We start from the raw sequence: 26,655 nt of genomic DNA, 5'->3' as shown, positions 1-26,655 counted from the left end.
GTCGTAGGATGTAAAACATAGGAGACTCCAGGGAACGCCCGACCCGAGGGGCATCCAGGACAGCGGGGATGCGCGCCCCGCAGCTCTGCTCGGCGGCGGACGGCGCAGTGCGCACGCGCACCGCCCGCCGCTCCGCGCGTCCCCCGCCGGCTTCCCCCCCGCCCGCAGCGAGCCTCTCGCGCGGAGGCCCCTCCCCCGCCCCGAGCGGCCGGCCACCCCCTCGGGAGAGGGCGGTGGGGCGCAGGGAGCGTGCGCGCGGCCCGCCCCGGGCGCGGGCGGAGGGGAGAAGGAGGGGCGCGCGCGGCGGGTAACCCGCAGAAGCCGGGAGCCGCGCAGGAGGACGGAGTGCCCGCCGCCGCGGGGCCGAGCCGGTAGGGGGCCGCGGGCCCGGACAAGGACCGGGGGGCGGGCGGGACTTGGCTCTGACGCGACCCCGGCGGGGGCTGGCGGAACCCGGCGGCCGGGGCCCCGCGCGACCCTCATTTCTGGAAACTTTGTGCCGGCCCCCACACCTGCTCTCGGGCGGTTCTGGCATCCTCTGGGCGGCCGGGAGGGGCGAGGCCCGGGGCCCTCCGCAGCGCCCCCTCCTCGCCGGCTCTGGGCGCGCGCCCCCCGGCTGCGCCCCGGTGCGGCCGACGTCCCGGCCCTCGGGCTCCTTAGCCGGCGTCCTATGGGCTCCCCTCCTCTCCTCCTCCTTCCTGACCCTCTGCACTCCGGCCGCGCCATGGTCTGTCCAGCTCCTCACCCGCCATCAGCATCCACCCGCTCCGAGCCTCTGGAGCTGTCGGCGGCCCTTTGCTTCTTCCATAGGTTTCTGGTGCATTGATAGAAGCAATTTGACTTTCAGCAATGCCAAGTATTCAACTTGAGTGTTTCTCTGCGGTGGTAGATTGGGGTGCACAGTGCTAACGTCTCTTTTTATTTCTCCTAAGTACCCTCCTAAGTACCCTCTCTTCAAAGCGAAGTTGAGTTGTTTGTGTGTGAGAGGAATCGCCTGCTGGAGCTGCCTTAGTGAATTGTATAACTATATTTTATTTAGGTGGATGTTGCCATTGGTACCAGCCAGTGTTATGGTAACTGGGCATCCCAGAGGCGAGGGAAGGAGGAGTGACTTACAATTGCAGTTCTACTGTGTAGGGATTTAAAACAAAAAAACAAAACAAAAACAACAACACAGCTACCTTGTACTTTTCATCCAGCAGGACCTCAAGGCATTTGGCATGTGCTATAGCCGTTCATTGTAGTTTTATTAGGAGGGGTAGGTAGAGAGCATTGCATCTCACTTTACAGATGTAAAAACAGAAGCAAAGAACCAAGTCCTGATTCTTTACTAATCTTAAAGGAATATGGACCAAGATATTTAACCCTGAGTTTCCTGGAATTCCTAGTCCATTAGGCTACACAGAAGGAAAATGGAATGTTGGAGCATCCTCCCTGAGATTGTACAGAGCAGTTAAAAGTCAGAGAGGCTGGGGCCGGGTGTCAGCGTGGTTGAGGCTCTGCTGTGTAACAGAGTTAAGTGATACTGGACAAGTCACAGCTGCTCCCTACATGTTTCCTGTTGTTTAAGATGAGGGGAACAAAGGTGCTGTCTTCTTTGAAAAGTTGCGTGAGTGTGTCTGGAGGCTCCACTCCCTTGAGCTGCATTTGGTGATTGTTAGTTGTGGTGGATTCATAAAGGCTCCCATTCTTGGGCTCCTTTTAAGAAATGCAGAGAATGAGGCACCCCGGAATGAATAACTGCCTCTTCTTCACCAGGGACACCTGAGAATTCCCGTCAGGGACTGGCTGAGGCAGGGACCCTGACCTGGGGGGGGGGGGGGGGGGGGTTGTCGGGTGGAGGTAGGAAGGCGCCCTGCACAGGCGGCTTTGACACATGGGCCCTGTTCCTGCCTCCAGCTCTGACTCATCTTCTGACGCTTGGGGGAGGAGAAGGTAGTTGCTTGATATTTTTGGCTTTCCCCCATAAAACAGGAGACGGTTTCCTTCATTCCAAGTCGTTTTAACGTCAGTGTCAAACGTGTCTATGCTGAGTTCTCGTCTGAAATCTGTCATATTGGTTGAATGCAGGTATGATTTCTGTAATATTCCTTAATAGAATGGCATAAATGTGTATTCATATAAAAAAATACTGCTCAGGTGTGTAAACCCAGGCAATCCTTTAAAGCTATAGCATGAAAACCTTAACATTTTTAAATGATGGTCTATAGGGAGGAATTTGTGTTTGGTAAATTCCTTTGCATTTGGGATTTTAAGGCAAGGTAGATTGAAAATGCTTTTTCTCACTGTCACCAGAAATTCATTAATAATTCTCTTTGTAAAACTTAGAATTTTACAGATAAGGTTAAAGCCTTTTTAGTATCTTTCCCAAAAGTAACTGCTGTGTATATCTTTATTGATTTGTGTATAACCTCTTAGACTTTTCTAAGCATTTTTATGTGTCTGTGCAAAGTGATTTTTTAATTGAAATGAATTATTATAAAATTAACCAGCCCTGTTCATAGAGTTTTGGCTTCTGTCCACAAGAGGTAGCATGTGTTTTAAGTACAGCTGGTTGTAAAGGTTCATTACCTCTGTAGCGTGGTAGTATTTCTCAGGACGATGGGCAAATGATCCCTTCTTAAAAAGCCTTAAAGCACTTAAATCATTAAGATCCTAGGTGTTACTCTCAGATGAAAATGAAAACTTTTCCATTAAAACAAAGTATCTAGGATTACTAGTGTATCTACTCTATAAGGAAGCATAAAAGGGAGCGGAAGGCAGGGAGAGTTGCTAAAGCAACAGCCCCTGGGTATAAACTTACAGGTGAACATTTAAGGTAGTAGTTTTACTTATTTATGAAAGCTTCACTGGGAAACAAAGGGAAGTGTTAATGTGGGCACAGTTGAGATCAGTAGTTTCAGGAGACACGTGAGTTCAAACAGAATTCACATCAGGAGTTTATATATTAGAGGACTTTTGCCATGCTGAAGGTCCAGTGCTGAATATTGGGGTAGAAGACAAATAAGGTCCCTGAAAACCGATGAAACTGATAGGCTAATAGTGACATTTAGAGAGGGAGTGTTCTTTCCCCACATTGGCCAGAATTGTAATGTTTCTGAATTCTTGGACATCAACATTTTGTTTACTTAACTTTTTTGTGAATTATAACACACAGAAAAGCATACGAAACAAATGGGTAAATTACTGATTTTTTTTTTTAAGAACACCCAGCTGTAACCATCTCGAAGGTCAAGAAGCACCTTCCTCCCCTACTTTGCCAATGACAACCTCTCCCCTCACCCCAGAAGTAACCTAGCCTCATTTTTGTGGAAATCACTTCCTTTCTTGTTGCTAGTTTCTCTCCCCTAAATATTAATGTCTAAACAAGTTTTGTTTTGTCTGTTTTCATCTTTATGCAAATGGAATCAAAGTAGGTATTCTTTTAAATACTTTTTTTGGGGGATCAACATTATACGTGGGTATATATATACATGTGTGTATATAGGAATATACATACAGACACTTACAGTTTTTTAAAATTCTTGCAGCATGGTATTTTTTTAAAGATTCATTTGTGTTGTTATCTGTGACTGTAATTAGTTCATTTTTGTATGAACATAGCACAAGTTACCTGTCATCTGTTGGCGGACAGCTGGGTCGTTTCTGGTCCGGGGCAGTTATGAACAAGGCCTTCAGGTGTGTTTATCTGCAGCTTTACTGGGTGATGCCTCATTTCCTAAGTGGTTGGTACCAATTTACATTCTTCCAGTGGTGTCAGCCTTGAATTTATAATCCACGTATTTGTTGTTGAACCTCAGTATGTTTGGATATCACAGTATGTTTGGATAACCACAGTGTGAATGAATGAATGTCACCTAGGTGGTCTGATCCCTGGTCCTTTGTGTACCAGTGTATTTATATATACTTATAAGTTTAATTGTGTGGGTGGTAACCCAAGGCCAGAGATGGTTTTTCCACTCTATTTGGTTGACAAATACCCAAGAAAATCCTTTCCTTTTTTTTTTTTAAACAGATGTGTAGTTATAGGAAAATTTAAATATGCAAAGTGAAGAATAAAAGTGTCTAGTTACCTAGAAGTCTTACTTTTTTTAAGGGATTTTTTTTTTGAAAAGAAAAAAAGATTTTTTTAAAGTATGTTTATTTTTTAGTAATCTTTACACCCAACATTGAGCTTGAACTCACAACCCTTGCATTAAGAGCTGCATACTCTTCCGACTGAGCCAGCCAGGTGCCCCTCCCTAAAAGTCTTTTCAGGGTTTTGGGTGAATCCTACCTCTGGGGCCACTCGATGCTGCCTTGACTTGGTGAATGCCTGCCGTGATGCCCAGCCCTATGTGTAGGTCGGCAGTGCTGGCTTTATAGTGTGTGACGTGTGCAGGAACCCAGGCCAGTGCTTGTTAAAGTACCCTCGGAGGACCCTCCGAGAATGCTGTGTGCGCGTGCAGATCCTTGAAGAGGCACTGAGCACAGACCAAGGCTCCTCTTCCCTTGGCGTTTCCAAAGGAACCACAGCTTCTTTGCTATGGGGATAAAGTACTCTCTTAGAATCTTTAAAATGTACTTCTTTCCAAATCTTCCTTAGTATAACGTAGTAGAGATAGTTAAAACTGGGTTTGAAACAATTTCTGCTTTTGAGGAGACAGTTGCCAGGTTAACTTTAATTGCTTGTGTTTGGTGTTGCTAGCTGGATTTAAAGCTAGGTGTGTGTGGAGTGTGTCCAGGAGAGACAGAGGTGGGGGGAGGGGAGAGAGGGAAGGGAAGAGGGTAGGGATAGGGAGAGATGGGGAGGTTATGTCAGGGCAGGTATTTGTTGAGTATCAACAGTGCCTAGTATTATTTGCTAACAGTTTGCTTCCATCCTTAGAGTAGAATGTTCTACAGTTCTGTAGGTTTCGAAAATACCTTCAGGGCTATCCCTTTTCTTAGTTGGAGGGGTAAAGGAAGAATAGTCCAAAGAATGTGAGATTTGTAGTTCTTTTTTTATTTCTTCTGTAAGGCATCTTAGAAGAGGGCTATATGCTCTCTTTTCCGGCTTTCATAAATCATGAGAACTTTTTCACTTACATGTTAAAGTTTTTTTCAGATTCTCTAAAATGGTCATAATTTTAAAAACTGTGTAAATTAAATAAAGTACAAAAAGGAGTGTGCAAGCCTCTGAATCCGAGTGATGGGGGGAGGAGTCCTATTTGTGTTCGTTGGTACCCCTTCCGGCGGGCAGTACTTGATGGAAGAGCTCCGGATTCCACCTGTTGTAGGGAAGGGGGTGGAGGGTGGGTGCCGATGCCGTGGCCCTACCGGCCACACAACGTCACCTACACCCACGGCCCTCCCAGCTCCCCTTGCCACTTGCCATTCTTGCTCTTTGCACTGACCCAGTTTTAACTACCCCTACTAGGGCACCGACAGTTTGGCCAGCTTCTCCCCCGCCGCCACCGTGCCTTCTCAAAGTCTCAGCCCAAGGGGCCCTTTTGAAATTCACATGCAACTGCTGGTCTTCTGCCTTTGTCCCAGAATAGTTTCAGCATAGCAGCAGATCTTGATTCCTTAGGTCTTTGAGTTTGTGGGTAACACAGGAGAGGACTCTTCAGGTAGAGCATGTTGCTTCTGTTGAACTAGTAAACATTTCTGTGGCAGATAGAGCGAGCATGGGAAGCACCAGCCTTCCTCGACTGGAAGAGAGAGACTATGAGGTGAGCTTGCTTGAAGTTTTGAGGAAGTACTGGTAAAAATAAAATCCGGGAGAGTACTGTCAGCTTTGCAAGTTACATACAAATTTGAAATCAAAATTTATAATTAAGAATTTCACTAATTTAGCCCTTGTGCTGCTCTGGTGTCCTTGCCAAGTTCTCTTACCAAATCAGCTGTGAATCTGGCTCCCATGTGAACAGCAGGTGCAGGCCAGAGCCTGGAGGGGGGGTTTGTGTTGATAGCCATTTGTTGTAGTTAATTTTCTTCTATTCCAAATAATTTTTATTTTTAGAAATTTCAATCATATACTGGGGCACCGCCTGGGTGGTTTAGTTTTTAGTTGGTTAAGTGTCCAGCTCTTGATTTCGGCTCAGGTCATGATCTCAGGGTTGTGAGATTGAGCCCCGCGTCGGACTCTGTGCTGGGTATGGATCCTGCTTGAGATTCTCTCTCCCTCCCCCTCCCCCCTTCCTCATGCTCTCTCCCTTCTTCCCTCCCTCTCAAAAATAATAATAAATGCATAAATAAATTGCAGTCATATAGAAAATTACAAAGAACAAATTTATATCATTACCACCCCAAATTGGTGATACTTTCTTTTATCAAAAAAAAAGCAGGGTGAGGATTATAAAGTTGAATCTTCCTTGGGGCCCTTCCTTTCCTTCCCCACTGAGGTAACCATGCCCCATGAATTTGATAGGTTTCACTTCAGCCCACTTGATTTATTTAAATATCTGTTCATTTAAAATAGTGCATTTTTGATGAATGTCAGATGGACACAAATCTTCAATAGCCTTTATTTTTTTTCTTAAGATTTTATTTATTTATTTGACAGAGAGAGACACAGCGAGAGAGGGAACACAAGCAGGGGGAGTGGGAGAGGGAGAAGCAGGCCTCCCGCAGAGCAGGGAGCCCGATGCGGGGCTCGATCCCAGGACCCTGGGATCATGACCTGAGCCGAAGGCAGACGCTTAACGACTGAGCCACCCAGGCGCCCCTTCAATAGCCTTTAATTTGCACTGTCACATATGTCGTGTTTAGGGGACAGAACTCTTTCAGGGTTAGAGATTGTACATCATTTCATATGATTCTTGCTAAAAACTGGAGAAGTATTCAGTGTTTTACAGAGTTTCAACTACCTGGTTTAAACTTTCAGATAAAGATGATCCAAAATGTAAATGAAGTGAAACTTGTTTTCATACTGGATTACGTCTTTTTGTTTGTTCGTTTGTTTTTGTGGGGCTTGAACTCACAACCCTGAGATCAAGACCTGAGCTGAGATCAGGAGTCAGATGTTTAACTGACTGAGCCACCCAGGCGCCCATCTTCTTATTTTTTTAAGTAGGCTCCACGCCCAGCACAGGGCTTGAGCTCATGACCCTGAGATCTAGACCTGAGCTGAAATCAGGAGTCTGGACACTTAACCACCTGAGCCACCCAGGTGCCCCTTAATATTATCTTAAATTCCTTTTGCAGAGATACTTGCTAGAAATAAAAATTCCAGGCCTTTACCCCTGGAGATCCTGATTATTATGTCTGAGGTGGGGCCTAGGAATATGCATCCTAACCAGTAGCTGATGTGATTCTCATGCAGCGGTCCTTAGGTCCACACTTTGAAAATATTCCTTTGCCATAGGATGATGGCTTTAGAACATAATTTCAACCACGCCTTTTCTGTAAAGGCAAGGTAGTAAATATTTTAGGCTCGTGGGCCATGTAGTTTCTCCAGCAACTACTTAACTCACTTTAACAGCAAGAAAGCTGCCGTAGTTAATCTGTAACAAATGAATGCAGCAGTGTTACAATAGAACTTCATTCATGAACACTGTTTTTATATGCCATGAAGCGTACTGTTCTTGTGATTTAATTTTTAGCCATTCTGAGCTCATGGCCTATACAAAAACATGTGGCGGGCTCGACATGGTCTGTCTGCCATGGTTTGCCCACCCCTGATTTGAAGCAGAGTAGAGTGAGGTTCACCGGCCACCGCATTCTTTCATAGCATGTGAATAACAGTAATACAATCTATATAAATTATGCTAGTATAGTAATATAATATAAACAATTGTCATAAATAATTACGTATATTGTCCTATTAGACTATTTTTTCAGGAGACAAAGACAAGGGAATAAAAAAAATAAAGACAAGGGAATAACTTCAGGATCCTTTGCCTTTGCACTTATATTTAGCTAAAAACTTGATTCCTCCCTTTGCTACAGGGGGGCCCAGACACACCCGGTTGCCCTCAGAGTGAGGTAGGGCTGCTGTCCCAGCAGGGAAAGGGCACGGAGCTTAGTCGGGTTCCCTCCTTCTAGTAAATTCAAGAGTCTTACCTGGCTGGTTATCTTACTCTCCTCGGGAACTCTAGTGGGTAATTAGATGCCTTTGATTTATAAAGAAAAAACGGGAAATTAATTTATCAATACTTTATAAATGAAGTTAATTTGCTAGGAAATCACCAAAAATGTGGAATTGGGTCATGGGTATGATAAAGAAATCCTTGTAGAGAGAAAGTTGAGGCTCATTGCTTGGGTTTTAAGGGTGTTGGTACATCCACTAAGACAGAGTAAAATGGTCGAAGTTTGTCACTTATTCACTGTTGAGCTTTTAGTCCTATGAACTTTAATTTATAAATCCTTTTTTGTCTTCCTTAAAGTAATAATGAACTTTTAAGGACTGAGATCTTATTTATTAAAAAAAAAAAATCTGCATTTTCTGAGATTTCATAGTCTTGCTTCTCGGAGGTGGTAATGACTTTGGCAATTTTGAGGCACATTTTTATCTATTTTGGGTTTAATTGCTGTGTTTTTTTGTTTTTTTTTTAATTGTTATGTTAATCCCCATACATTACATCATTAGTTTTAGATGTAGTGTTCCATGATTCATTGTTTGTGCATAACACCCAGTGCTCCATGCAGAACGTGCCCTCTTTAATACCCATCACCAGGCTAACCCATCCTCCCACCCCCCTCCCCTCTAGAACCCTCAGTTTGTTTTTCAGAGTCCATCGTCTCTCATGGTTCGTCTACCCCTCCGATTTCCCCCCCTTCATTCTTCCCCTTCTGCTACAGTCTTCTTTTTTTTTTTTTTCTTTCTTAACATATATTGCATTATTTGTTTCAGAGGTACAGATCTGAGATTTAACAGTCTTGCACAATTCACAGCGCTTACCAGAGCATATACCCTCCCCAGTGTCCATCACCCAGTCACCCCATCCCTCCTCCCCCTGCTGTTTTTTTTTTAAAGTACTCTGCCTCTAGATGTTATGACCTATATAAATCAAAGTTCACTGCTTAACCAAGAGTCTATGATTCATATTTAATTTTTACCACTTAACTCCTTGAAGATTTTAAAGTATTTATATAGGCTCTGGCACAAATTGGTTTCTAGTTATCACCAAACAGATTTAAATGTGATTGTGGAAGATTTTGCAAGCATTTTCTTGGTTTAGGTTTATCACATTTTTCACATCCTAAGACCATCTCATACCACATAGCAGTTTAGGATTTTTTAGATTCATATCTACATTATTGATAAAGCACAATGAGACTGACCTTATGTGCCTTAATTTCTTTCCTTTGCAGTTTTTGTTTTCTTCCCCAATGAAATGACATTTTGGTAGTCTTTCAATCAGTTGACCTGTCGTGGTCAGATTGTATGACTAATCAACAAATGGACAACTCATGAAAAAGGGGTTCTGGTTCCAGTGGGGTTACTACTTTTCTATGTAAAGTCTGGGAAAGCCTCTTAACCTCCATTTACCTCTGATTCCTCATCTGGGAACCATGACAGCAGAATAATACTGATTCACGTGAGGCTGAGCATGTTCATGGAGCTTCAACAAAACAGGCACTGGAGTTCTTTGTTTTTGTTTTTTTTTCCAGCAAGTCCAATGGGACAGACTGAGGCTGATTGAGAGCAAAGCTTCTCGCACTTTACTGTTGATATAGATCACCTGGGGTCTGTTCACTGTAGAATCCCATTCCATAGGTCTGGGATGGGGCCTGAGATTATGCATTTCTATCAAGCTCCAGGTTAGTGCTGCTGGGTCTTGAATCACACTTGGAGTGGTGAGGGGTTATAGAAAAGGGCTTGGGGGCACCTGTGTGGCTCAGTCGGTTAAGCTACTGCCTTCAGCTCAGGTCATGATCCCAGGGTCCTGGGATCAAGCCCTGTGTAGGGCTCCCTGCTCAGCGGGGAGTCTGCTTCTCCGTCTGCCCCTCACCCTGTTCTCATGCTCTCTCTCTCTCTCTCTCAAATAAAATCCTTAAAAAAAAAAAAAGAAGGGCTTGTGTTCTCTATTTGGAATCTGAAAATAAGAAGGCTCTTGGATGTCAAGAATGGTAGTCTTATTTTTTTAATTTTTTTATAAAGATTTTATTTATTTGAGAGAGAGTCGGGGAGAGTGCACAGAGTGGGGCATGGCAGAGGGAGAGGGAGAAACAGACTTCCCTCCAAGCAGGGAGCCCGACACGGGGCTTGATCCTAGGACCCTGAGATCATGACCTGAGCTGAAGGCAGACACTTAACCAACTGAGCCACCCAGGAGCCCATAAATGGCAGTATGTTTTAAGTGGACTGGAGAAAAAGTACGATAGTATCCTCTATGAGACACCTCCCCAAGAAACAGACAACTCTGTTTTTTAGCCCCATTGACTATTTTACTTTGCTTTGATCCTGTGTCTTCTCTGAATTGCTAAGGTACCCACTGTTTGCACCACTCATTTGAGTCACTTAATGGTAGTTGATCTCCTATTGTTATTCAACTGTTTTATAATGTATCTTGTGTCATCTCTTTAAGATGATAAAGTCCTAGCATAGGGTGATGGTTTATGTTACACCTTCATATCCTTGTTCCAGCTATTGCTGCCTAGCACACCATTCCAAACTCAGTGGTGTAAAAACAACCATTTTTATTTTGCTCATTGATTCCTGTAGGTCAGGAATTTGGACCTCATGTAGTGGGGACAACTTGTCTTTGCTCCACAATGTCTGGGGCCAGTGGTGGGATAGTCAAAGACTGTAGGTGACTCGATGGCTGGGAGCTAGAATCATCGATTTGTTTTTACTCACGTATTTCGTAGTTGATCCTGGCTCTCAGCTGGGACACCAGCTGGCTGCTCTCTGAGACACCTGTGTATGACCTCACCACATGGTAACTCTGTTGAGCTTCCTCACAGCATAGCAGCTGGGTTCTGAGAGCAAGTCCCAAGACAACAAGGTAGAAGTGTGTGACATGTTTATAATGTAGCCTTTGAAGTATTATTTCTGCTCTACTCTTTTGGTTGAGTTGGTCACATTGTAAGAAGGTCAAGTGGGATGGGAGATATTGGGTCATTTGTGGCAAAGACCTTTTCCCTCAATCCCCACATCACTTAGAATAGTGTTGAACACATGGCATGAACTCAGTAAAGACTGTTGTGTGAATGAGTGGCAAGTAATTTTAACACTCAGGTGGATGAGGACCAAATTCAAAAATTCACTCCAGATATGAACAGATTACCCCATGAGACCCAAATAAATATGTGCTTTCACCTTTTATAGTTATTAATACTCTCTTCTCAGTACTCATTCTATTTCCAACATGGGAATCTCTGAACTTATCAGTAAACTTCTTAAAGTCTGTGCATTTATATATGTCACGGTATTGTCATACTTTTTTCCCTGCTCTAATCAGGTGGACTGACTACCCATATCATTCTTTTGGACTCTAACCAGCAGCTGGTTAGAGTCTCTAAAATGATTGTCCTTTGTTAGGCTCAGTTCATGGGATGGTGGTGCACATGAGGACATAGAGGTGATCAGTCAGATCACAACTATTTAGGCAGTTGCTATACAGCACATTATGTGTCACACTGGGGGAATATCTGTGGCCAAACCAGAATGGTGACTCTGTCCTTAGTTTTATGTGTATTATGTATGTTTATCCTCATCCCAGGACATCTTCATATCATTTCATTTATGTGGTGGGAAAAAGCAAAAACAACCCCTCTTCCATAAGTAAGATGTTGAGGTGTTTTAGCCAAATTACTAAAGCTTTCCAGACGAGCAAGAACAATTTTTATCTTTTATTTCATTTTAATACAAATATAACTCAACATTTGTTTGAGTTTTATTTTATTTTTTTTAAGATTTATTTGTCAGAGAGAGAGAGCATGAGCAGGGGGAGCGGCAGGCAGAGGGAGAAGCAGACTCCCCGCTGAGCAGGGAGCCCGATGCGGGGCTCGATCCCAGGACCCTGGGATCATGACCTGAACCGAAGGCAGACTCCCAACCAACTGAGCCACCCAGGCGCCCCTATGAGTTTTATTTTTTATTTATTTATTTTTTTTTTAAGATTTTATTTATTTATTTGACACAGAGAGAGAGAGAGAGAGTGAGCACAAGCAGGGGGAGTGGCAGGCAGAGGCAGAGGGAGAAGCAGGCTCCCCACAGAGAAGGGGGAGCCCGACGTGGGACTCGATCCCAGGACTCCGGGATCGTGACCTGAGCCGAAGGCAGTCGCTTAACCAACTGAGCCACTCAGGCGCCCCTATGAGTTTTATTTTTAAGAGTATTTTAATTTTTTCCCCAGCAGAACACATTTCTGATTTAATAAAAATTAATGAGAAAAGTAGCATTTATTTATTTATGGCAATGTAGGTTAACCTGCTTCTATTTTAAAAAGGGTGACTTTAGCTAGTTCTTTAAAAAAAAAAAAAAAACCTTAAATATTTAACAGAAGGAGAAAATGTGATTACATGGGCTTTTCAGGTATAAAAAAATAACAGTGTCGGCCTCCAGTATATACTGTGTCCTTCTGAAATTCCTAAAGCAGCTAAAAATAATTTAGTCAGATCATTTTACACGGTCATCTTTAGCATCCTGTGGCCATTTTCTGCTTATTCAATGTGAGAAGAGAGAAAGCAGTAGATAGAATTTTAGTTTCCAACAGCTAATTCTAGTGGGTATTTGCTATGATGGAAAAAAAAAAAAAAAGCAAGCAAGCAAACTAGCCTCCATGGCATTGGGGTGGATGCTCCGAGTACATCGTGAGCCCGGGTAGCAATTCCAAGGCTGCGCCAGGTACGGACGCCAGTGCTAATGCAAGGCTGGTGCCCCCATCCCAGGACCGCCCAGCGCATGGAGCAGTCCGGTGTTACTAGCTTATGCATCGAGAGTACGGGCCACCGGGACAGACACTAGCTCTGTGTTTTTGCTGAGCACTTTCGTGCTTTGATGTTTATTATTCAGACAGACCAGCAAGATGTTTCTTAGAACTTGTGGGGGGGAAAAAAAAAGTACCTCTCGGGTTGGTTTAGGATAGGTCCTCCCTTCTGTCTTGCACCCACCCCACCCCCATTCTCCTGGCCCGGAAAGCATTTTTCCCCGCCAAGAGGTAAATGCAGCTGCCGGAGCAACTTAGAAGGACTGAGTTGACCACCATGGACAGCGACGTGAACTTCCCTGGGTGCTCCTCGGAGACAGGTGTGCTGCAGTGGGAGTGGGGTGCTCAGAGTACCTTGCGGTCGTGGATCCCCCCAACCTGCCTCAGCCTCTTACTTCGCTAATAGAGCCCCTCGGTCTGTCCTCCAGTACACGCTGACCAAGATGATTTTGACGAGCCTGTGATGTAATACACATGAATTCTTTCCTTCTTCACGGTCAGAATCTCCTGGTCTTGGCCTCGGAGCACACTAGGGCTTCCTGTTGTGCCTTCCGTGGAACCATTCTTTGCTGAGGCCCCTCTGCTCTCAGGGGGGCCGTCTGTGTCCTGAAGGGTACACCAGTCTGGCAGTATTTTCCTATTCCGGGCGACAGGAGAAACTGGAGTAGCTCAGCCCGTCTGGGCTTTTCTGTAAGCAGCGTTTAACCACATTGTCCTCGGCAGATGCAGGACCCCTTTCCCGCACTGCGGGTGCCGGCTGCTGGTGTCGCAGTGCTGTGAGGTCACAGTCACGCAGGAGGGCAGCGTGTGGGCCTGAGCTAGGAGCCCAGACACCTTGGGCCTTCTGGTTCGGGCACGTCTCGTCTCCAAGTGGGACTCAGCTCACCCTCTCTGAGCCTTCCATTTTCTGGTCTGTAAAGGGGCCAGGAGCGTTTGTCGGAGCATCAGTAATAGCTGTGCCTCTGCGTGCTCCCCAGCAGACGTCGTTTCTCTAAGCGTCGGACCCAGCTTTGGCAGTGTGGTGCAGGTTTGCTGGCACGAGACTGACTGGCAGCAGCAGGGAGGGAGCATCATGTCTGTCTTACTTGGATTCGGCCCTGAGGACTCACAATCTGTTTTCTCTGCAGTACCAAGTACCTTCTCACTGCTCAACAAAGGAGAGTTAGCAGAGTAGGTTAGGCTTCCGGACCACCCATTATTTACCCTTGATGAACCCCTTCTGCTGCGAAGACAGTGAGTCTGGGACCTTTGTCCCAGGAGGGCAAGTGGCTTCCGAACAGAGTGATGATTTGGGAGACCACAAGACTGAATTACTAGTAATTAGACAGTGACTAAATAACCTGGTTGGAAGTTTGATTAGCACCTGCCAGATTTTCCTCAGTCAGGAGGGAGTTAGCACCAGCAGTCTGAGAGCCTGATTTTGTGTTTATTACTACAGTGACTTTGCTTTTTAAATCACTGGGATTGTGCCACGGAAGGATGTGGAAGTGGCGCGAGACTGTACTTTGCGGCAGGACAGGATGTTCTCCTATATAAATTCTGCCCATTTCCATCTAAAACACATACCTGCACACATTTCCTTGGGTGACTACTTCCTGTTCCTCTTCATGGTGCGATTTCACCTAAATACTGCGTGTCCGCCGGTATCCAATTGCGGGCCCCCAGAGAAGGCTGGAACTTCGGGGGAGGCAGCACCCTTCAGACGAGGGCAGACTCTGGAACTTACCAGGACCAGCACTCTGAGTGCCTCGGTCTTGACGCAGGGAACCGGTAGCTCACCCCGGCGTCGACCTCTGCAGTGGTTCTCAAAGTGTGTCCTGACTGGCAGCATCACCTTGGGGATGCCAGTCCCCCCCCCCACCTTGCAGCTACTGAATCAGAAACTCCTGGGGTATGGTTCAGAAATCTGTTTTAACAAGACTCTGATGCAGGCTAAAGTTTGAGAATCACTGTATTATGTAGCTATAACTGTTTCATTTATCTTTTTATTGAGGTGTGATATATAACATGTTTCAGGTATACAGCATAATGATTTGATATTTACATTAGCACAAAATGATCATCACAGTAAGTCTAGTAACATCCATCACTATATAGTTACAAATTTTTTTTTGTAATGAGAACCTTTTTTTTTTGTCACGAGGTGTGTTTTATTTTCATTAAACGTACAAATAATTTGCTATAATATCCCAGGGCAAACCGGAGAATTTGGCATTCCGACTGGGGGGGTCCCCTCAGAGACCCGCAGGCTGGCGGTGTCGGCACGGAGTGCCCGGGTTCACAGTGCAGCTTGTCGCTCGTATCCATCTTGCAGGTGGCTCTTCTTCCTCCACATCACAACTGGGGTGTCTTGAAGATGATGAGGTGTGCAATGAGAACTTTTAATAAGATTTACTCTCAGCAATTTTCAAATATGCAATACAGTAATATATATATATTTTTTTTAGATTTTATTTATTTATTTGAGAGAGAGAGAATGAGAAAGAGAGAGCACGCACACGAGAGGGAGTAGGGTCAGAGGGAGAAGCAGGCTCCCCGCTGAGCAGGGAGCCCGATGCAGGACTCGATCCCGGGACTCCAGGATCATGACCTGAGCTGAAGGCAGTCGCTTAACCAACTGAGCCACCCAGGTGCCCCACAATACAGTAATATTAACTTGTATAATACATCCCCATGATTTATTTTATAACTGGACGTTTGTATCTTTTGACCTCCTCCGCCCATCTAGTGCCCCCTCCCCCACTTCTGGCAACTACCAGTCAGTTCTCTGTGTCTGTGAGCTCGTTTTCTTTTCTTTTTAGATTCCACATATAACTGATAGAATAATTGTTCTTTCTCTGACTTATTTCATTTAGCAAAATGCCCTCAAGATCTATTCATGTTACCTCAAATGTAAGATTTTCTTTATGGCTGAATAACATTCCATTGTGTTTATATACCACATTTTCTTGATCTCTTCCATCTGTCAATGGACCCGTAGGTGGTTTCCGTGTCTTGGCAGTGAACGTGGGGGTGCATATATTTTTTCAAGTTAGTGCTTTTGTTTTCTTCAGATAAGTACCCAGACGTGGACTGCTGGATCATATGGTAGGTTTTTTTGTTTTGTTTTGCTTGTTTTTGTTTTAAGTAATCTCTACCCTGATTGTGGGGCTTGAACTCATGACCCCGAGATCAAAAGTCACATGCGCCACTGACTGAGCCAGCCAGGTGCCCCTGGTCATTCTATTTTTAATTTCTTGAAGAATCTCCATATTCTCTTCAGTGGCGGCCGCACCAGTTTCCATTGCCGCCAACAGTGCACAAGTTCCTTTTTGTCCACATTCTTGCCACCACTTGCTACTTCCTGTCTTTTTGGAACAGCCATTGTAACAGGTGTAAAGTAGTATCTCACGGGGGTGTAACACACTGATTTACAGATGTTGAACCATTCTTGCATCCCTGGAACAAATCCCACTTGACTGTGATGTATGATTCTTTCAGTGTATTGTTGAATTCAGTTTGCTAGTGTTTTGTTGAGGATTTTGCATTATGTTCATCAGGGATATTGGCCTGTAATTTTCTTGGGTGTCTGGTTTTAGTATCAACATAATCCTGACCTTGTAAAACGAGTTTGGAAGTATCCCCTCCTTTTGTATGTTCTGGAAGAGTTTGAGAATGGTGGTATTAATTCTTCTTTAAATGTTTGGTAGAATTCACCAGTGAAGCTGAGTGGTCCTGGACTTTTGTTGGAAGGTTTTTGATTTCTGATTCAATCTCCTTACTAGTTGTTGATCTGTTCATAGTTTCTATTTCTTCATCATTTATTCTTGGCAGGTTGTATCTTTCTAGGAATTTGTCCATTTCTTTTAAGGTGTCAAATTTGTTGGTTTAATTGTTTAGTCTCTTATCCTTGGTATTTCTTGTAGTATTGGTCCCAACTTCCCTTCTTGCATTTCTGATTTTATTAATTTGAGTCTTTTCTTTTTTTCTTGGTAAGCCTAGCTAAAGGTTGTCAATTTTACCTTTTCAAAGAACCAGCTCTTAGTTTCATTGATCTTTTCTAGTGTCTTTTTAGTCTCTATTTCATTTATTTTTACTTTGACCTTTGGTATCTCCTTCCTTCTAACTTTGGACTTAATTTGTTTTTCTTTTTCTAGTTCCTTGAGGTGTAAAGTTAAATCTTTGGAGAGCTTTTTTGATTCTTGATGTAGGCATTTATCACTATAAACTGCTCAGAACTGCTTTTGCTGCATCCCTTAAATTTTGGTATGCTACATTTCCATTTCTCTCAAGGTAGTTTCTGATTTCTTCTATGAGCCTTTGGTTGTTCAGTAGCATGTTGTTTAATCTCCACATATTTGTTAATTTTCCAGTTTTCTTCCTGTAATTGATTTCTGGTTTCATACCACTATGGTTGGAAAAGATGCTAGATATCACTTGCGTCTTCTTAAATTTATTAAGACTTGTTTATTGCCTTATAATCTATCCTGGAGAATGTTCCATGTACTCTTGAGAATGTGTATTCTCTTCTAGATGGAATGTTTTGTATATGTTAAGTCCATCTGGTCTAAGGTGTTGTTTAAGACCAATGTTTCCTTACTGATTTTCTGACTTGGATGATTTATCCATTAATGAAAGTGGGTTGTTAAAGTCCCCTGTTATTATTGTATTGCTGTCTGTTTTTTCCTTTAAGGTTAATATTCCTTTATATATTTAGGTGCTCCTATGTTGGGTGCATTATTTTTAAAAGAATATATTTTTTTAAGATTTTATTTATTTATTCATAAAAGAGCGAGAGAGAGGCAGAGAGAGAAGCAGGCTCCCTACTGAGCAGGGAGCCCGATATGGGACTCAATCCCAGGACCCTGGGATCATGACCTGAGCCGAAGGCAGATGCTTAACCATCTGAGCCACCCAGGCGCCCTAAAAGAATATTTTTTAAGTAATCTCTACACCAAGGTGGGGCTCAAGCTCACAACCCTGAGATCAAGAGTCACACACCCCACTGACTGAGCCAGTCAGGCGCCCCTGCTTGGCACATGATTATTTACAAATGTATATCCTTTTGTTGAATTGACCCCTTTATCATTATGTCATGCCTTTTTTGTCTCTTATTAGTCTTTGTTTTAAAAGTCTTTTTTGTCTGATGTAAATATAGTTACTCCGGCTTTCTTTTGGTTCCCATTTACATGTAATGTATTTTTCTATCCCTTCACTTTCAGTTTGCATGTGTCCTTACATCTGAAGTGAGTCTCTTGTAGGCAACATATAGATGGGTCTTTTTTCATATTGCCATTTTGTTCATTGTTTTCTGGCTGTTTTGTAATTCCTGTTACTTTCTTCTCTTGCTCCCTTTGTGATTTGATGATTTTGTGGTATGCTTAGATTCCTTTATCTTCTGTGTACCTACCATAGGCTTTTGCTTTGTGGTTACCATGAGGCTTACATATAACAACTTATAAGAGTCTGCTTTAAGTTGATAATTCAACTTTGAATATATTCTAAAACTCTACACTTTTACACACACCCCCAATTTTATATTTTTGATGTCACATTTTATTTATCTGAGAGAGAGCGAGCGAGCAAGCACGAGCAGTGGGGGGAGGGCAGAGGCAGAGGGAGAAGCAGGCTCTCCGCTGAGCAGAGAGCCTGATGTAGGGCTCAATCCCAGGACCCTGGAATCATGACCTGAACCAAAGGCAGAGGCTTAACTGACTGAGCCATCCAAGCGCCCCATTAAATTACTTTTTAAAGATTTTAGAGAGCGCACTTGTGAGTGTGGGGAGGGGGAGAGGGGAAGCAGACTCCCCACTGAGTGTGGAGCCTGACTCAGGGCTCTGTTTCACAACCCTGAGATCAGGACCTGAGGTGAAACCAAGAGTCAGACACTTAACCAGCTGAACCACCCATGTGCCCCTTTGATGTCCCATTTTACATCTTTTTATCTGGTATATCCCTTTACTAGTTATTGCGGTTATAGTTATTTTTACTACTTCTGTCTTTTAACCTTCATAGTAGCTTTTTTTTTTTTTTTTTTAAGATTTTATGTGTCAGAGCGCGCACACACAAGCAGGGGGAGGGGCAGAGACTGAGGGAGAAGCAGGCTCCCCACTGAGCAGGGAGCTCCATTTGGGACTCGATCCCAGGACCCTGGGATCATGACCTGAGCCGAAGGCAGCTGCTTAACCAACTGGGCCACCCAGGCGTCCCCATAGTAGCTTTATAAATAAGTGACTAATCTACCACCTTTATATTATTCTAAATTTTACTATATCTACCTTCACCAGTGAGATTTGTACTTTTATGTGTTTTCCTGTTATGAATTAGCACCCTTTCTTTTCAGCCTAAAGAAGTCCCTTTAACATTTCTTGTAAGGCCAGTTTAGTGGTGATGAACTCCTGTAGTTCAAAACTCTTTCTCTCTTTCACTCCTGTATGACAGCTTTGCTGGGTAGAGTATTCTTGGAAGTGTTTTCTTTCACTGCCTTGAATCGGTTGTGCCCCTCTCTGCTGGCCTGCAAAGTTGCTGCTGAAAAATCTGATCGTCTTATGGGGGGGGGGGGGGGGCGTTCCCTTGTATGTAACAAGTTCTTTTGCTGCTTTTAAGATTCTCTCCTTGTCTTTTAACATTTTAACAGCTTAATTATAATGTGTCTTAGTGTGTGTCCCTTTAGGTTCATCTTATTTGGACTTCTCTGAGCTTCCTCGATCTGGATGTCTCTTTCCTTCGCCAGCCAGGTTAGGGAAGCTTTCAGCCATTATTTTTCCACATAAGTTTTGTGCTCCTTTTTCTTCTCCTTCTGGGACCTCTGTAATGTGAATGTTGGTCCACTTGATGTTGTCCCATAGATACCTTAAGCTGTCTTCACTTTGTTCATTCTTTTGCTGCTTGATTGTATCAGGTGGTTCTCCCATTGAAACCCTCTGGTTTATTTTTCAGTTCAGTTAGTGTGTTCTTCAGCTCTATGATTTCTCTTTGGTACTTTCTTACATTTTCTATCTGTTGAAGCTCTATGGTCACTCTTCTCCCCAGTTCAGTGAGCATCTTTCTGACCATTATTTTGAACTCTTTTCTCAGGTAAATCACTTATCTCCATTAAGGACTTTTTCTGAGATTTTATCATGTTCTTTCATTTGGAACATATTTTTCTGTTTCTTCATTTTCCTTGACTCTGCATTTGATAAAACAGCCACCTCTCCCAGGCTTGAAAGGAGTGGCCTCGTATAGGCGATGAAACTTAGTATTCAGTACGGCCTTCTTTTTGGTTTTCTCTCAGACGTTTGTGATTGTCCCAGCAGCCTATTTATTTTTAGTGGCTCCCAGTCATTGCTCGTGTGACAAGACCTGTCAGTGTTCTAAAGGGGAGGATGTCACTCAGCAGCTTTTAACATATGCAGATAAACATAGTCCTGTGGGACTGCAAGTGTCCGTCTCCTTGGCCAGCAGAACCCAGTGATTTAGAGGTGTCCCCTGGACAGCAGTAAAAAATCAGGACACCAGACAAGTGTACAATTCCTTTCCAGAAGATACTGGACACTTGGAATGGGGCAGAGGGAAAGCACAAAGATGGTGTCCCCTGGCTTTGGTCCCTGGAGTGAGCCCAAGTGGCCCCCAGGCGTGTGCCAAGGCAGAAGCCTGCCCTTGAGGCTAAAGCCCCAGGACAAGCAATAGCCTTTTTCACAGAAAAAGAGTATTTTTTTCCCCCCAGTTGGCTGGCTGTGCAGTGCCCTGGGGGTGGTGGCCAGTGAGAATGGTCTCCTCGTTTGTTAGTCTCACGGGGCCCAGGAATGCAAGCCCTGCTGAGCACCAAGCTGGCAGGCAGTGGGTGGCCCCTGGCTGGCAGCCACCAAAACCAGGGCACAGACACATGGAGAAGCTCCTGTCTGGGAAATACTGGCATCCTGGAGAGGACTGCAGTGGATGCTTACATCCGTGTGTGTTTAACTTAGACGCCTGCCCCTCAGGCCCCAAGCTAGAACTATTTTTAAAGCTTTTAAAAAACGTTAAATATGAACATGTCCTATGATCCAGCCCTTCCGCTCCTGAGTGTTTAACCAGGAGAAAGGAGGGCGTATGTCCACACACATACCTACACGTGAATGTTTTACGTCACGTTATACATCAGCTTTACTTGTAATAGCCTCAAACTACAAACAACCCACTTTCCATCAGTAAGTGATTAAACCATGATGTGTCTGTGCCATGGACTAGTACTCAGCAACGAAGAGGATGAACTGTTGATATATGCAGCAACATAGGGGAATGTCAAAATAATTATGCTGAGTGAAAGCCAGGCCAAATGAAGAAACAAATCCTTTCAGGAGGATTCCATTATATAAAGTCTAGGAAATGTACACATAGTGACTGAACATCATTGCTTGCTTGGCAGGGGCTAGAGGGTGAGGGAGGGATGAATTAAAGGAGCATGAGGAAACCTGGAGGGGGTGATGGAGAGATTTACCATGTTGAGTCATGGTGTGTGGAGTGTATGCACAGAATTCAAAACTCATCAGGTTGTACACCTGGTCAAGTGGTGTGTCAGTCACACCTCAACAGGGCTGTGAAAGTACTTGTGATGGTTACCTGGGAAAAGCAGAGGGACAGGGAGGGGAGGAACACACTGGAACAGCGCTTATTGGTGCTCATCATGTCGTAAGTAAACGAACAGCTAAGAGATCCAGTGTGGAAGAGAAGGTGCAGGCTCCGAGTGCCGTCCGGCCCGTCCGGCCCCAGCAGCCGCCGCTCGTGCAGGTCTCCCTGCGTCTGGCTGAGCCGCTGAGCAGACCGAGGGCACTGGGAAGATGCTCTAGCTTGGTCTGCATCTTTCCCAGGCCCTGTGAGCAGCGCCTTATTACATTTCCTCTCAAAAATTTGCCTTTGTTACGGCCAAACCTGTACGTACGGTTGTTACACCATGAGTTACATGTCCTTAACAAAAAGCTGAGACTCCGGTTGCGATTTCTTACTGGTACGTTCTTTAGTTAGCATGCTTTCCACTTGCTGGTTTTATTCCAGTCAAACCCAGTTTAGTAATAAAACCCAGGAGGAATTCTTTTGAACTTCCTGATTGGCCACATTGTTGCCTCCTTGTCTTTCTGCAGATCTGATTTGTATCCACTGTGATCAGCACTCTCAATTAGGACTTTCCAGATCCTGACCCAGGACTGCGGAGTAACCAGATTCCTCACAAGTGAGTTGGCTCTGGCACCACCTTTGTCTGTGGCACTGAGGATGTTCTTGTCCAACTGCAATCATTTCAGGGGCCCCTATGGTACCCTGGGTGGGGAGGAGCACATTTCCCACAGGCCCAGACTGTATAGTAGTGTGAGGAAGTGATCTGTCTAAAATCTCAGGAAACCAGTATTTTCTATTTCTTTTGTTACTGGTGTCCTATATAGACATAATATTAAAGTCTTTTAAACACTGTACTGAGAGAAGGTAGATCTTCAAATATTAAACTAAAATTTAATTCCAGCAAGCATTTGAAGCCCGTGGGATTCGTCTTGGAGTTGAGAATTGGCTGAGGAAGGTGATGTTCTCATTTAACCACACCCAGGGTCAGGTCAACTAAAACGCTCATGAACTTAGACTAATGTATTTTTTTAAGATTTTGAGAGAGAGAGGGTGCACATGAGTGGAGGGAGGGGCAGGGGGAGAAGCAGGCTCCCCGCCGAGTAGGGGACCCTGGGATCATGACCTGAGTTGAAGGCAGATGCTTAACCGACTGAGCCACCCAGGCGCCCCTAGACTAATGTATTTATTAAAAAATTAAGTAATCTCTGCACGCAACGTGGGGCTCAAACTCACGACCCTGAGATCAAGAGTCACATGCCCTACTGCCTGAGCCAGCCAGGCACCCAGTAGACTAATGTAAGATCATGGCCTTCAAAGTGCCTGGGATTATTGCCATGGAAATGCCACAGCATGTTACTATTTAGTGATTAATTTATGAATAGTGATTAATTTATGAATGATGTATTTTAGAGTGTGAGAGTATGTGGAGGGGGGTGTGTAGAGGGGGAATCTTAAGCAGGCTCCACACCCAGCTTGAAGCAGGGCTCAGTCTCATAATCCTGAGATCACAGAGTCAGATGCTCAACTGACTGAGCTACCTAGGTGCCCCTTAGCTTTTTTTTTTTTTTTTTTTAATAATAAAGGGCTAAGGTGACCATATGTCTTGGCTTTTCTGTAACTCATTCTGAATTCATTATCTTTTTAGTTTATAAAGGCAGTTCCTTGAATATATTACCTAATGTATCATTTTTATACTTTGATATCTTTGTAAGATCTCTATGTCTAGAATTAGGTTTAGGAAAATATAGTCATCATAGCTATGGAACTAGGCAAGAGGTATATGAAGGCACATGGCTCTTGGAGCAATCAAAATTTCTAATTTCTTCCTAATTACCAGGGAGCACCACCACCCCCCTTCAAAAAGAGCAAGGCCCTGCAAGATTGTTTTTCAGGAATCAGTTGGGCATGTTTGAGTTTAGAATTATTTCTAAAATAGGATGACTATTTCCATTTACACCCCCCTTTTTTTTAATAGAATCACCAGAGAGCTGAGTTTTTTTTTTTTTTTTAAAAGATTTTATTTATTTATTTGAGAGAGAATGAGAGACAGAGAGCATGAGAGGGGGGAGGGTCAGAGGGAGAAGCAGACTCCCTGCCGAGCAGGGAGCCCGATGCGGGACTCGATCCCGGGACTCCAGGATCATGACCTGAGCCGAAGGCAGTCGCTTAACCAACTGAGCCACCCAGGGGCCCCGAGAGCTGAGTTTTAACATGGATTTTACATGTTGTCTTTGACTGCTTTTCCTGTTAATCAATAGAAAATGATTTATCTACATCCTTGAAAAAATGAACCATTTCTAATCCTTTCACCTTCCTAGTCTACAAAACTAGGGAAGGCCGTGATGCATCCAGAATCGGGAGCATTGAAAGTACTGACTGATACCTATGTTTTTCAGGAAGGAGACGGTGATTTCGGATTCCTTTGTGGAGGAAAACCAAACCCTCTGGTCTTGCTTCCAACGATGCAGGTGTGATTGCTGGCATCTTCATGAGCTCCAGAGGTCACAGCACACTTCCACGGACTCTCATGGCCCCTCGGATGATTTCTGAGGGCGATGTAGGAGGCATCGCTCAGATCACCTCCTCTCTCTTCCTGGGCAGGGGCAGTGTGGCCTCCAACCGGCACCTCCTGCAGGCTCGTGGCATCACCTGCATCGTTAATGCTACCATCGAGATCCCCAATTTCAACTGGCCCCAGTTTGAGTATGTTAAAGTGCCTCTGGCTGACATGCCTCATGCCCCCATTGGACTGTACTTTGACACGGTGGCTGACAAGATCCACAGCGTGAGCAGGAAGCACGGGGCCACGCTGGTGCACTGTGCCGCAGGGGTGAGCCGCTCGGCCACTCTCTGCATCGCTTACCTGATGAAATGCCACAGTGTGTGCCTGCTGGAGGCCTACAACTGGGTGAAGGCCCGCAGGCCCGTCATCAGGCCCAACGTAGGCTTCTGGAGGCAGCTGATAGACTACGAGCGCCAGCTCTTTGGGAAGTCGACAGTTAAAATGGTACAGACGCCGTATGGCGTAGTTCCAGACGTTTATGAGAAAGAGTCCCGACACCTGATGCCTTACTGGGGGATATAAAGCCACCAAAGCCTGCATCAGCAGCCCCTTGAGCAGAACCAGCATCTGCTACACACCGTCTGCTCCCCTCTTCACCTTTCTTTTCAAATGGTTGACTTCTGGTTCTCCCTGAAGTGTTTTTTACACTGGGTGTTCAAGTTTATTTTAAAAGCTAGGGAGGGAGGGGAAGAACATGAGGGGAATGCACACATTGCTAGTAACATTTTTAAAACTAACAAACATTTTGGAATAGTGTTTATGAAAATCTTTAACTGGCTTTTAATCATTTTTAACAATTTGAACAGTTTAATAAACTGTTTGGTTCTGCTGTATTCTGAATCCCATGCCTTTAGGCATCATGGCAGGTGCGGGAGGAGCTCAGTGCAAAAATCACTTTGGGTCCTGATTAACCCTTTAGAGACCAGCTTTGCCCAAGGCTGCCGACCAAACCAATGCTTAGGGACTATTGATACCAGCTTCAGTCTACTGGATTAGCCCTACTCTTTCCTTTCCTATTATTTAGTGACTCTGTAAGTTAAAAACATAAACCTTTATTATCTAGTTGTTAAGTAATTATAATGAAATCTGCTGCAAACACCCTCTTGGAATCATTGTGCCCCAGGACTATATTAGCATTATTTTTAATAAATATACCTGCATAACGTATTAGAATTTTTACTAAGAATGTCAGGGTGTGTATGTGGATGCGTGTGTTGATGCTGGAAGGAAGATGCTCTCCCCCAACTGCGTTAGAATATGGTTCCTGTGACAGCTGTGAATGCTACTTAAAACAGACACCCCAGCTGGACTATGTCAGCGCGTCCGTCCTTGCAGGTGGGCAGATACTCATGCCATTCCCGATGCTGGAACAGTGTGAAACAGCATCGAGTGTGCACTCTGAGGAAGGGCCCTGTTTTCAGCTGTCTCTCCGTAACTGGAGTGCACCAAAGCGGGGAGGCCTCCATCGAAGACACTGTTTAACAAAAGCTATGCCTTTGGTGCATTAACACACACAAAAATGCCCTAGGCTAAACCTCAAGTGATAAGCAAATAACAATGGCTTCCTTTGTTGAAACTGGAAAATGTCACCCGGTTCACTGCTCCTAAAAAACATGATGACGTAGCTCCTTGGTAGACTTGGTAGAAGTTTACTTGGTTCTCCCCTATTCCACACCCCTTACAAACTACTGGGAGTCCTCCAGCTGCCCTTGCGTTGTCACGATGCTGCCAGGTAGGTTGCAACTTGCTTCTTCGTGGAATAATTTTCTAGATTTTTGGCCTATTTTGGCAAGAAGCCATAAATATAATGCCCATGGCTACATGTTTATATGTATTATATTTTCTAGATCTTACCTGGTCTGTGGCAGGGGTTTCCATCCAAATTCTACTTTGTTTCATACCATTTACTTTTATAAACATGCACCATTGTCTAAATAGGAAAATTAAAATGAAGTTAATAGTTTCAATGGGAAAGCAGAGGAACCCATAAATGCTACATCAGCACATGGTCAAACATCAGTCAAGAGAATGAAACAGTCCATGGCTGTGGCTTCTCTAGGATGAAGGCGAACTGGAAGTCTTGTAGTCTGTGGATTAAGAGTCCAAAAATAACCTCCATACTACAGGCAGGGAACACTTGGTGACAGATGTTCTTGGTAGGAAAATTTCCTGCAGAAATCCTGGCCAGCACCACGACTGGGATGTAACTAAGTACTTAAGAAGCCTAACATCTTATCTAAATGTCAGAGCTTATTAGTGGGTCACAAAGGAAGGTGTGTGACCCAGAGGGCGTTAGGGGAATTTCTGTGGTGATCCCCCGCGCCAAGCAAACATTGCAAATTTCTGTAATGTAAAGGTCCTATAATCTTTCCAAAGCTTGAGATCACACAAGTCATTAAATAAAAGCAGAAGGCATCCTTAAACGACAAAAAATACGTCCGTGCATACAAAACATGAAAATAATTTAAAATACGCAACCTATAGAGAGTGCTAACTAGTAGCCACAGACAAAGCATGGCTAGTAACACACCCTGTGCCTCTTCTACCTCAAGCGCGTCCAGACAAAAATCAGATTACACGGGCGCCTGGGTGGCTCAGTCGTTAAGCGTCTGCCTTCGGCTCAGGTCATGATCCCGGGGTCCTGGGATCGAGCCCCGCATCAGGCTCCCTGCTCGGCCGGGAGCCTGCTTCTCCGTCTCC

At 44.3% G+C, this 26,655-nt stretch overlaps 1 protein-coding gene across 3 annotated transcripts; it reads left to right on the top strand.

Moving 5' to 3' along the window:
- Positions 1-25,120, top strand: DUSP14 (dual specificity phosphatase 14). 3 transcript variants are annotated; one of them, XM_021704015.1, is made up of 5 exons: positions 2-371; positions 1,975-2,070; positions 3,604-3,678; positions 21,920-22,008; positions 23,789-25,120. In XM_021704015.1, the coding sequence occupies exon 5, from the start codon at positions 23,881-23,883 to the stop codon at positions 24,475-24,477; it is 597 nt and encodes a 198-aa protein (XP_021559690.1). In that variant the 5' UTR covers positions 2-371; positions 1,975-2,070; positions 3,604-3,678; positions 21,920-22,008; positions 23,789-23,880; the 3' UTR covers positions 24,478-25,120. The 3 variants fall into 3 exon arrangements, with proteins under 3 accessions (XP_021559692.1, XP_021559690.1, XP_021559691.1); XM_021704016.1 differs by lacking the exon at positions 2-371 and adding an exon at positions 1,527-1,604; XM_021704017.1 differs by lacking the exons at positions 1,975-2,070; positions 3,604-3,678 and having other exon boundaries at positions 1-371.
- Positions 25,121-26,655: the final 1,535 nt, after the last annotated feature.

This window comes from Neomonachus schauinslandi, chromosome 15 (genome assembly GCF_002201575.2).
Source record: "Neomonachus schauinslandi chromosome 15, ASM220157v2, whole genome shotgun sequence".
Taxonomy (NCBI): domain Eukaryota; kingdom Metazoa; phylum Chordata; class Mammalia; order Carnivora; family Phocidae; genus Neomonachus; species Neomonachus schauinslandi.
Note: the sequence above shows the minus strand (reverse complement) of the source record. Positions and strands in the feature narration are given on the sequence as shown.